General features: G+C 40.3%; 1 protein-coding gene across 2 annotated transcripts in view; it reads right to left on the reverse strand.

The window, feature by feature from the left end:
• Positions 1-12590, reverse strand: part of fsip1 (fibrous sheath interacting protein 1) — a 942743-nt gene that overhangs the window by 17091 nt on the left and 913062 nt on the right. For both annotated transcript variants that reach the window (XM_086003505.1, XM_086003506.1), the window contains one exon: positions 1664-2231. In XM_086003505.1, coding sequence (XP_085859631.1) covers positions 1664-2231 — 568 coding nt within the window. The remainder of the gene's footprint in view (positions 1-1663; positions 2232-12590) is intronic.

Raw genomic sequence — 12590 nt, forward strand, 5'->3', positions numbered from 1 at the left:
TTGGCTCATTTTCAGTTTTAATTGCACTTTGAGATGATACTTGTGCAGATATGCTGTAAGAAATGCTTTTTATAAGTTCACAACAATATGGCGGTTTAATTAATTGACAGAACTTGTTTGAAACTGCTATGGAGGTAAATATAGTGTTTCTCTTATTACTCCTGGAACAGTGACAAGTAGTGAAATGGTGAGCTCAAAGGCAAAGCATCTGGGTTTGGTCCAAGATCTTAACAATTAACAATCAGCAATTGAAAACATAACATTATTTACTAAGACTGCTGTGATATTTTGTAAATGACGAATCAAATAATGGTCAGGGATGGATTATAGATAGATTGTTGGTCCCAAATAGGTTGATCATGAAACCCCTATCTTATTAGCTTGCATAATATATGTAAGTTTCCCTTTGCCTTCCCTCCTACAGCCAATGAAAAATGGCTGGCAGTGACTGACAACATGCTGACGAGACTACAGGTAATAAACATGAACTTACGACACCAACGATTGCAATAATTTGTACATACTGAGGCAAGAATGAGTAAAGTTTCTTTTTGATAATAAAGCAAATCACATTTTCTTTACGTAAATGAATGCACAAATAGCACCCAACCAGGTTAAGAATACTGGGAAACTGAAATGTTCGATTGTCTAAACTCATTGTTGGGTTCTGGCCTAGCTGAGTAGTTTTTTTTAATTCATTTATGGGATCTGGGAGTCACTGGCAAGGCCAGCATTTATTGCCCATCCCTAATTGCCCTTGAGAAGGTGGTGGTGAGCCGCCTTCTTGAACCGCTGCAGTCCGTGTGGTGATGGTATTCCCACAGCGCTGTTAGGTAGGGAGTTCCAGGATTTTGACCCAGATATGATGAAGGATCAGCGATATACTTCTAAGTCAGGATGGTGTGTAACTTGGAGGGGAGCTTGGAGGTGGTGGTGTTCCTCATGCGCCTGTTGCCCTTGTCCTTCTAGGTGGAAGAGGTCATGGGTTTGGGAGGTGCTGCCGAAGAAGCCTTGGCGAGTTGCTGCGGTGCATCTTGTAGATGGTACACACTGCAGCCACGGTACGCCGCTGGTGGGGGGAGTGAATGTTTTAAGGTGGTGGATGGAGTGCCAATCAAGTGGGCTGCTTTATCCTGGATGGTGTCGAGCTTCTTGAGTGTTGTTGGAGCTGCACTCATCCAGGCAAGTGGAGAGTATTCCATCACACTCCTTACTTGTGCCTTGCAGATGGTGGAAAGGCTTTGGGGAGTCAGGAGGTGAGACACTCGCCGCAGAATACCTAGCCTCTGGCCTGCTCTTGTTGCCACAGTATTTATGTGGCTGGTCCAGTTAAGTTTCTGGTTAATGGTGACCCCCCAGGATGTTGATAGTGGGGGATTTGGCGATCGTAATGCCAATGAATGTCAAGGGGAGGTGGCTCAACAGTGTTTTCTTGCCTGTTCTCAGCAGAACCAACCTCATCTAGATTTAAAGTAAAATCATAGAGAGAACAGCAATGCAATTGATTGCTATAAATATTCAAACATATCTACTCATCTTCGGATTCCCACCCAGCTTTGTTAAATGATAGGATGGCACAGGATGCAAAATATTGAAAAGATTACTTTTGATTCAACATTTTAGTCAAAATATAATTACAAGTAACAAGGGCATATCATAGTACCTTTGGGTAGTAACTGTGGAATGGTGGGAATGTTGCCATCTGTTGACAGCTCCTTGTCCGTAGATCCGTAAAGGCTTGGACCATCCAGGAAAGTGGGCTTTTTCACTTGTTTAATCTCCAGTGCCCTGGTCAAGTAGGACACTTCATGATTGCTCAGCATCCATTTCCCCACCTCACTCTCTGATTTATCATCATCTGCTGCTGAAACTGCCAGCAGTTTTTCCGTCAACCTGCTGATGTTAGCCATGGCTTTGCTGCGATAGTAACTCGGGTCCTCACTCTCGATATCAGCAGCCAATTTTTTGCTGCCTCCTTCAGCTCTGCTAGGAGCCGGGGAAAGGCCTGAGCTGTACGCATCCTCCAAAAGCTGAGAAAGAACAGATTCTGACAGTCTTGGTGTGTTGTAGACAGTCAACGATGGAGGCCTTGGAGAACACAAAGAGCCAGAAGGGTCAGAATCAGCATCTAAAGCTTTATTTTCAGGTATTCTTCCTAAACTTTGACATCGGATGCATTCATCCAGTAAGGAGGTCAATTGGACTTTTGATAAGTTCAGCGTTCCTTCAGTCTGTAACCAAAAGATTAAGTGAGTAAGCAATGATATTCAATTAATCTAACCTAATCACTTACATTGAACTCTCTCTTTTTGTTGATTGGCATCCATCAATTTCGAACATTTGAGCAATAAAAACATTCTTTTCTTAACACAAATAAAACATAAAAAGAAATTCCTTCTCAATAAAGTGGATTCAAATAAAGAAAATCACTGTAAATTGGGAAAAGCTCAGTTAATGGGGGAAAAATTTGGTTGCTTTGCGCCTCCCGTTAGTGCCCTAGGGAGGTTAGCAGCGGCGGTAAACGGTAGCGCCCCGCGGCGCTGTGCCACCGATGACGTAATTGCCGTGCGCAGCGCCCTGGCCACAATCTTCGGGAGCGCCCCTGACTTACCGCCGGATGCTATTTCCGATGGGTTCAGGGGGGCCTACCTGCGGCCGGGGAGGTGCTATTTAAAGCCGAGGTGCGGGTTGGCCATTTTTGTTGCTGGCCGCCTGCCAGCACCTGCCTTTGCTCCCATCCCCAGCCTCCTTACCCGCCTCCCCGTGGAGTGCCGGCTGGGCTCCGTGAGCCCGGCACTTCTCTTGAGTGCCGAGCTCTTTTGCTGGCACTCCCGATCCCCAGGGGCCCGGCTTGGCCCCAGGTCACACTGCACAAGGCCTCTTCCCTTTAAGAAGGGGAGGAAGGCCTGCAATACCGCGGCACGTAGCACCGCGATATTCCCTCGCAGCGCCCCAAGAGGGAGGCGGAGCATTTCCAGTAGCGCACCGCTTCCCTCTTGGGGTGCTACCACTCAATTACCGTAGCGACAGCGCTAATTTTTCCGGGGCATAAAATGAAGTTAGACGACTCAATTTTTAGCCTGATGTGTTTTTCTTAAGATTCCCTCAATAACGCAATATACCTGCTTATATTTTCTTAACATGTAGCGTGTACTGTACAGAATATACACAAATAATTGGATAGTCCCTACTTGGGCAACTGCGGCGTGGAAAGATAATTCAGAATCTATTTACATTTAGTTAACTCAAGAAGAATCATCGTTAACTATTAAACACAAAAGTATTATTCAGTGTTGTCAGAATTTTCTGGATATTTCCCAGCAACTTATTTTATAACAACTTACAAGTGATATTTTTAAATGTGGTCCTGAAACCAAATAGATTTTTTAAAAAGTGAACAAGAACCCCAACATTGATTATGTAAATGTCTTGTTTGGCGAATATGCATAACTAAGGAGGAGAGAGAGCAGGATCAGAGCCTAGGATAGAAACTCTCAGACAATCGAGACTGTATTACCCTAACACTCAATCACAGTTCAGACTGTGTACCGCTAACATTCAATCACAGTTGAGACTGTATTACCCTAACACTCGGTCATAGTGGCGACTGTATAACCCTAACACTCAATCACAGTTGAAACTGTGTTACGCAAACACCCAATCACAGTTGAGACTGTGTTACGCTAACACTCAATCACAGTTGAGACCGTATTAACTTAACACTCAATCACAATTCAGACTGTATTATCCTGACACTCAATCACAGTTGAGACTGTATTACCCTAACACTTAATCACAGTTGAGACTGTATTACCCTAACACTCAATCACAGTTGAGACTGTATTAACTTAACACTCAATCATAGTTGAGACTGTATTACCCTAACACTCAATCACAGTTGAGACTGTATTACCTTAACAATCAATCACAATTGAGGCTGTATTTCACTAACACTCAATCACAGTTGAGACTGTATTACCCTAACACTTAATTACAGTTGAGACTGTATTACCGTTACACTGAATCAGATTTGAGACTGTATTACCCTAACACTTAATCACAGTTGAGACTGTGTTACCCTAAACACTCAACCATTGTTGAGACTGTATTACCCTAAAACTCAATCACAGTTGAGATTGTATTACACTAACACACAATCACAGTTGAGACTGTATTACCCTAACACTTAATCACAGTTGAGACTGTATTACCCCAACACTGAATCAGATCTGAGACTGCATTACCCTAACACTCAATCACAGTTGAGACTGTATTACCCTAACACTCAATCACAATTGAGACTGTGTTACGCTAACACTCAATCACAGTTGAGACAGTATTAATCTAACACTCAATCACAGTTGAGACTGTATTATCCTGACACTCAATCACAGTTGAGACTGTATTAACTTAACACTCAATCACAGTTGAGACTGTATTACCCTAAAACTCAATTACAGTTGAGTCTATATTACCGTAACACTCAATCACAGTTGAGACTGAATTACCCTGACACTCATTCACAGTTGAGACTGTGTTATTCTAACACACAATCACAGTTGAGACTGTATTACCCTAAAACTCAATTACAGTTGAGTCTATATTACCGTAACACTCAATCACAGTTGAGACTGAATTACCCTGACACTCATTCACAGTTGAGACTGTGTTATTCTAACACACAATCACAGTTGAGACTGTATTACCCTAAAACTCAATTACAGTTGAGTCTATATTACCGTAACACTCAATCACAGTTGAGACTGAATTACCCTGACACTCATTCACAGTTGAGACTGTGTTATTCTAACACACAATCACAGTTGAGACTGTATTACCCTAAAACTCAATTACAGTTGAGTCTATATTACCGTAACACTCAATCACAGTTGAGACTGAATTACCCTGACACTCATTCACAGTTGAGACTGTGTTATTCTAACACACAATCACAGTTGAGACTGTATTACCCTAAAACTCAATTACAGTTGAGTCTATATTACCGTAACATTCAATCACAGTTGAGACTGAATTACCCTGACACTCATTCACAGTTGAGACTGTGTTATTCTAACACACAATCACAGTTGAGACTGTATTACCCTAACACTCAATTACAGTTGAGACTGTATTACCCTAACACTCAATCATAGTTGAGACTGTATTACCCTAATACTCAATCACAGTTGAGGCAGTATTTCCCTGCCACTCATTCAAAGTTGAGACAGTGTTACCCTAACACTCAATCACAGTTGTGACTGTATTACCCTAAAACTCAATTACAGTTGAGTCTATATTACCGTAACACTCAATCATAGTTGAGACTGTATAACCCTAACACTCAGTCATAGTTGAGACTGTATTACGCTAACACTCAATCACAGTTGAGGCAGTATTACCCTGCCACTCAGTCAAAGTTGAGACAGTGTTACCCTAACACTCAATCATAGCTGAGACTGTATTACCCAAACACTCAATCATAGTTGAGACTGTATTACCCTAACACTCAATCATAGTTGAGACTGTATTACCCTAACACTCACTCTTAGCTGAGACTGTATTACCTTAACACTCAATCATAGTTGAGACTGTATTACCCTAACACTCAATCACAGTTGCGACTGTATTACCCTAACACTCACTCATAGTTGAGACTGTATTACCTTAACACTCAATCATAGTTGAGACTGTATTACCCTAACACTCACTCATAGTTGAGACTGTATTACCTTAACACTCAATCACAGTTGAGACTGTATTACCCTAACACTCACTCATAGTTGAGACTGTATTACCCTAACACTCAATCACAGTTGAGACTGTATTACCCTAACACTTAATTACAGTTGAGACTGTATTACCCTAACACTCAATCACAGTTGAGACTGTATTACGCTAACACTTAATCACAGTTGAGACTGTATTACCCGAACACTCAATCACAGTTGAGACTGTATTACCCTAACACTCAATTACAGTTGAGACTGTATTACCCTAACACTCAACCATAGTTGAGACTATATTACCCTAACACTCAATCACAGTTGAGGCAGTATTTCCCTGCCACTCATTGAAAGTTGAGACAGTGTTACCCTAACACTCAATCATAGTTGAGACTGTATTACCCTAACACTCAATCACAGTTGAGACTGTATTACCCCAACACTCAATCACAGTTGAGACTGTATTACCCGAACACTCAATCACAGTTGAGGCTGTGTTACCCTAACACTCAATCACAGTTGAGACTATATTACCCTAACACTCAATCACAGTTGGGGCAGTATTACCCCGCCACTCAGTCAAAGTTGAGACAGTGTTACCCTAACACTCAATCATAGTTGAGACTGTATTACCCTAACACTCATTCATAGTTGAGACTGTATTACCCTAACACCCAATGATAGTTGAGACTGTATTACCCTAACACACAATCACAGTTGAGACTTTAATACCCTAACAATCAATCACAGTTCAGACTGTATTACCCTAACACTCAATCACAGTTGAGACTGTATTACCCTAACACTCAATCACAGTTGAGACTGTATTACACTAACACTCAATCACAGTTGAGACTGTATTACCCTAACACTCAATCACCGTTGAGACTGTATTACCCTAACACTCACTCATAGTGGAGACTGTATTACCCAAACACTCACTCATAGTTGAGACTGTATTACCCAAACACTCAATCACAGTTGAGACTGTATTACCTTAACACTCAATCACAGTTGAGGCTGTATTTCACTAACACACAATCACAGTTGAGACTGTATTACCCTAACACTTAATTACAGTTGAGACTGTATTACCGTAACACTGAATCAGATTTGAGACTGTATTACCCTAACACTTAATCACAGCTGAGACTCTGTTACCCTAAACACTCAACCATTGTTGAGACTGTATTACCCTAAAACTCAATCACAGTTGAGGCTGTATTACACTAACACACAATCACAGTTGAGACTGTATTACCCTAAGACTTAATCACAGTTGAGACTGTATTACCCCAACACTGAATCAGATTTGAGACTGTATTAACCTAACACTCAATCATAGTTGAGACTGTATTACCCTAACAATCAATCATAGTTGAGGCAGTATTACCCTAACACTCAATCACAGTTGAGACTGTATTACCCTAACACTCAATCATAGTTGAGACTGTATTACCGTAACAATCAATCATAGTTGAGGCAGTATTACCCTAACACTCAATCACAGTTGAGACTCTATTTCCCTAACATTCAATCACAGTTGAGAAAGTATTACCCTAACACTCAATCACAGTTGAGACTGTATTACACTAACACTCAATCACAGTTGAGACTGTATTACGCTAACACTCAATCACCGTTGAGACTGTATTACCCTAACACTCACTCATAGTTGAGACTGTATTACCCAAACACTCAATCACAGTTGAGACTGTATTACCTTAACACTCAATCACAGTTGAGGCTGTATTTCACTAACACTCAATCACAGTTGAGACTGTATTACCCTAACACTTAATTACAGTTGAGACTGTATTACCGTAACACTGAATCAGATTTGAGACTGTATTACCCTAACACTCAATCATAGTTGAGACTGTATTACCCTAACAATCAATCATAGTTGAGTCAGTATTACCCTAACACTCAATCACAGTTGAGACTGTATTACCCCAACACTCAATCAAAGTTGAGACTGTATCACCCGAACACTCAATCACTGTTGGGACTGTATTACCCTAACACTCAATCACAGTTGAGACTGTATTACCCTAACACTCAATCATAGTTGAGACTGTATTACCCTAACAATCAATCACAGTTGAGACTGTATTACCCGAACACTCAATCACAGTTGGGACTGTATTACCCAAACACTCAATCACAGTTGAGACTGTATTACCCTAAAACTCAATCACAGTTGAGTCTATATTGCCCTAACACTCAATCATATTTGAGACTGTATTACCCTAACACTCAGTCATAGTTGAGACTGTATTACGCTAACACTCAAACACAGTTGCGGCAGTATTACCCTGCCATTCAGTCAAAGTTGAGACAGTGTTACCCTAACACTCAATCATAGTTGAGACTGTATTACCCTAACACTCAATCATAGTTGAGACTGTATTACCCTAACACTCAATCGCAGTTGAGGCAGTATTACCCTAACACTCAATCACAATTGAGACTGTATTACCCTAACACTCAATCACAGTTGAGACTGTATTACCCTAACACTCAATCATAGTTGAGATTTGTAAGAAGTCACACAACACCAGGTTATAGTCCAACAGCTTTCTTTGAAATCACAAGCTTTCGGAGCGCTGCCCCAGTCCAACTCCGGCATCTTCACACCATAGTTGAGATTGTATTACCCTAACACTCAATCACAGTTGAGACTGTATTACCCTAACACTCAATCACAGTTGAGACTGAATTACCCTGACACTCATTCACAGTTGAGACTGTGTTATTCTAACACACAATCACAGTTGAGACTGTATTACCCTAACACTCAATTACAGTTGAGACTGTATTACCCTAACACTCAATCATAGTTGAGACTGTATTACCCTAATACTCAATCACAGTTGAGGCAGTATTTCCCTGCCACTCATTCAAAGTTGAGACAGTGTTACCCTAACACTCAATCACAGTTGAGACTGTATTACCCTAAAACTCAATTACAGTTGAGTCTATATTACCGTAACACTCAATCATAGTTGAGACTGTATAACCCTAACACTCAGTCATAGTTGAGACTGTATTACGCGAACACTCAATCACAGTTGAGGCAGTATTACCCTGCCACTCAGTCAAAGTTGAGACAGTGTTACCCTAACACTCAATCATAGTTGAGACTGTATTACCCTAACACTCAATCATAGTTGAGACTGTATTACCCTAACACTCAATCATAGTTGAGACTGTATTACCCTAACACTCACTCTTAGCTGAGACTGTATTACCTTAACACTCAATCATAGTTGAGACTGTATTACCCTAACACTCAATCACAGTTGCGACTGTATTACCCTAACACTCACTCATAGTTGAGACTGTATTACCTTAACACCCAATCATAGTTGAGACTGTATTACCCTAACACTCACTCATAGTTGAGACTGTATTACCTTAACACTCAATCACAGTTGAGACTGTATTACCCTAACACTCACTCATAGTTGAGACCGTATTACCTTAACACTCAATCACAGTTGAGACTATATTACCCTAACACTCACTCATAGTTGAGACTGTATTACCCTAACACTCAATCACAGTTGAGACTGTATTACCCTAACACTTAATTACAGTTGAGACTGTATTACCCTAACACTCAATCACAGTTGAGACTGTATTACGCTAACACTTAATCACAGTTGAGACTGTATTACCCGAACACTCAATCACAGTTCAGACTGTATTCCCCTAACACTCAATTACAGTTGAGACTGTATTACCCTAACACTCAATCAGAGTTGAGACTATATTACCCTAACACTCAATCACAGTTGAGGCAGTATTTCCCTGCCACTCATTCAAAGTTGAGACAGTGTTACCCTAACACTCAATCATAGTTGAGACTGTATTACCCTAACACTCAATCACAGTTGAGACTGTATTACCCCAACACTCAATCACAGTTGAGACTGAATTACCCTAACACTCAATCATAGTTGAGACTGTATTACCCTAACACTCAATCACAGTTGAAGCAGTATTACCCTAACACTCAATCACAATTGAGACTGTATTACGCTAACACTCAATGACAGTTGAGACTGTGTTCACCTAACACTCAATCACAGTTGAGACTCTATTACCTTAACACTCAATCACAGTTGAGACTGTATTACCCGAACACTCAATCACAGTTGAGGCTGTGTTACCCTAACACTCAATCACAGTTGAGACTATATTACCCTAACACTCAATCACAGTTGGGGCAGTATTACCCCGCCACTCAGTCAAAGTTGAGACAGTGTTACCCTAACACTCAATCATAGTTGAGACTGTATTACCCTAACACTCATTCATAGTTGAGACTGTATTACCCTAACACCCAATGATAGTTGAGACTGTATTACCCTAACACACAATCACAGTTGAGACTTTAATACCCAAACAATCAATCACAGTTCAGACTGTATTACCCTAACACTCAATCACAGTTGAGACTGTATTACCCGAACACTCATTCACAGTTGAGACTGTATTACCCTGACACTCATTCACAGTTGAGACTGTGTTACTCTAACACTCAATCACAGTTGAGACTGTATTACCCTAACACTCAATCACAGTTGAGGCTGTATTACCCTAACACTCAATCATATCTGAGAATGTATTACCCTAAAACTCAATCACAGTTGAGTCTATATTACCCTAACACTCAATCATAGTTGAGACTGTATCACCCTAACAATCAATCATAGTTGAGGCAGTATTACCCTAACACTCAATCACAGTTGAGACTGTATTACCCTAACACTCAATCATAGTTGAGACTGTATTACCCTAACAATCAATCATAGTTGAGGCAGTATTACCCTAACACTCAATCACAGTTGAGACTCTATTTCCCTAACATTCAATCACAGTTGAGAAAGTATTACCCTAACACTCAATCAAAGTTGAGACTGTATTACACTAACACTCAATCACAGTTGAGACTGTATTACCCTAACACTCAATCACCGTTGAGACTGTATTACCCTAACACTCACTCATAGTTGAGACTGTATTACCCTAACACTCACTCATAGTTGAGACTGTATTACCCAAACACTTAATTACAGTTGAGACTGTATTACCGTAACACTGAATCAGATTTGAGACTGTATTACCCTAACACTTAATCACAGTTGAGACTCTGTTACCCTAAACACTCAACCATTGTTGAGACTGTATTACCCTAAAACTCAATCACAGTTGAGACTGTATTACACTAACACACAATCACAGTTGAGACTGTATTACCCTAAGACTTAATCACAGTTGAGACTGTATTAACCCAACACTGAATCAGATTTGAGACTGTATTACCCTAACACTCAATCATAGTTGAGACTGTATTACCCTAACAATCAATCATAGTTGAGTCAGTATTACCCTAACACTCAATCACAGTTGAGACTGTATTACCCTCACACTCAATCAAAGTTGAGACTGTATCACCCTAACACTCAATCACAGTTGGGACTGTATTACCCTAACGCTCAATCATAGTTGAGACTGTATTACCCTAACAATCAATCACAGTTGAGACTGTATTACCCTAACACTCAATCACAGTTGGGACTGGATTACCCTAACACTCAATCACAGTTGAGACTGTATTACCCTAAAACTCAATCACAGTTGAGTCTATATTACCCTAACACTCAACCATATTTGAGACTGTATTACCCTAACACTCAGTCATAGTTGAGACTGTATTACGCTAACACTCAATCACAGTTGCGGCAGTATTACCCTGCCACTCAGTCAAAGTTGAGACAGTGTTACCCGAACACTCAATCATAGTTGAGACTGTATTACCCTAACACTCAATCATAGTTGAGACTGTATTACCCTAACACTCAATCGCAGTTGAGGCAGTATTACCCTAACACTCAATCACAATTGAGACTGTATTACCCTAACACTCAATCACAGTTGAGACTGTATTACCCTAACACTCAATCACAGTTGAGACTGAATTACCCTGACACTCATTCACAGTTGAGACTGTGTTACTCTAACACACAATCACAGTTGAGATTGTATTTCCCTAACAATCAATTACAGTTGAGACTGTATTACCCGAACACTCACTCATAGTTGAGACTGTATTACCCTAACACTCAATCACAGTTGAGACTGTATTACCCTAACACTTAATTACAGTTGAGACTGTATTACCCTAACACTCAATCACAGTTGAGACTGTATTACCCTAACATTCAATCACAGTTGAGACTGTATTACCCTAACACTCAATCACAGTTGAGACTGTATTACCCTAAAACTCAATCACAGTTGAGTCTATATTACCCTAACACTCAATCATAGTTGAGACTGTATTACCCTAACACTCAATCACAGTTGAGACTGTATTACCCTAACACTCAATCACAGTTGAGACTGAATTACCCTGACACTCATTCACAGTTGAGACTGTGTTACTCTAACACACAATCACAGTTGAGACTGTATTACCCTAACACTCAATTACAGTTGAGACTGTATTACCCTAACACTCAGTCATAGTTGAGACTGTATTACCCTAATACTCAATTACAGTTGAGGCAGTATTTCCCTGCCACTCATTCAAAGTTGAGACAGTTTTACCCTAACACTCAATCACAGTTGAGACTGTATTACCCTAACACTCACTCTTAGTTGAGACTGTATTACCTTAACACTCAATCATATTTGAGACTGTATTACCCGAACACTTAATTACAGTTGAGACTGTATTACCCTAACACTCAATCACAGTTGAGACTGTATTACGCTAACACTCAATCACAGTTGAGACTGTATTACCCTAACACTCAATCACAGTTGAGACTGTATTACCCTATCACTCAATTA

Source organism: Somniosus microcephalus, chromosome 12, assembly GCF_052327205.1.
Source record: "Somniosus microcephalus isolate GS21.2 chromosome 12, FLI_Smic_1.0, whole genome shotgun sequence".
In the NCBI taxonomy this organism is placed as follows: domain Eukaryota; kingdom Metazoa; phylum Chordata; class Chondrichthyes; order Squaliformes; family Somniosidae; genus Somniosus; species Somniosus microcephalus.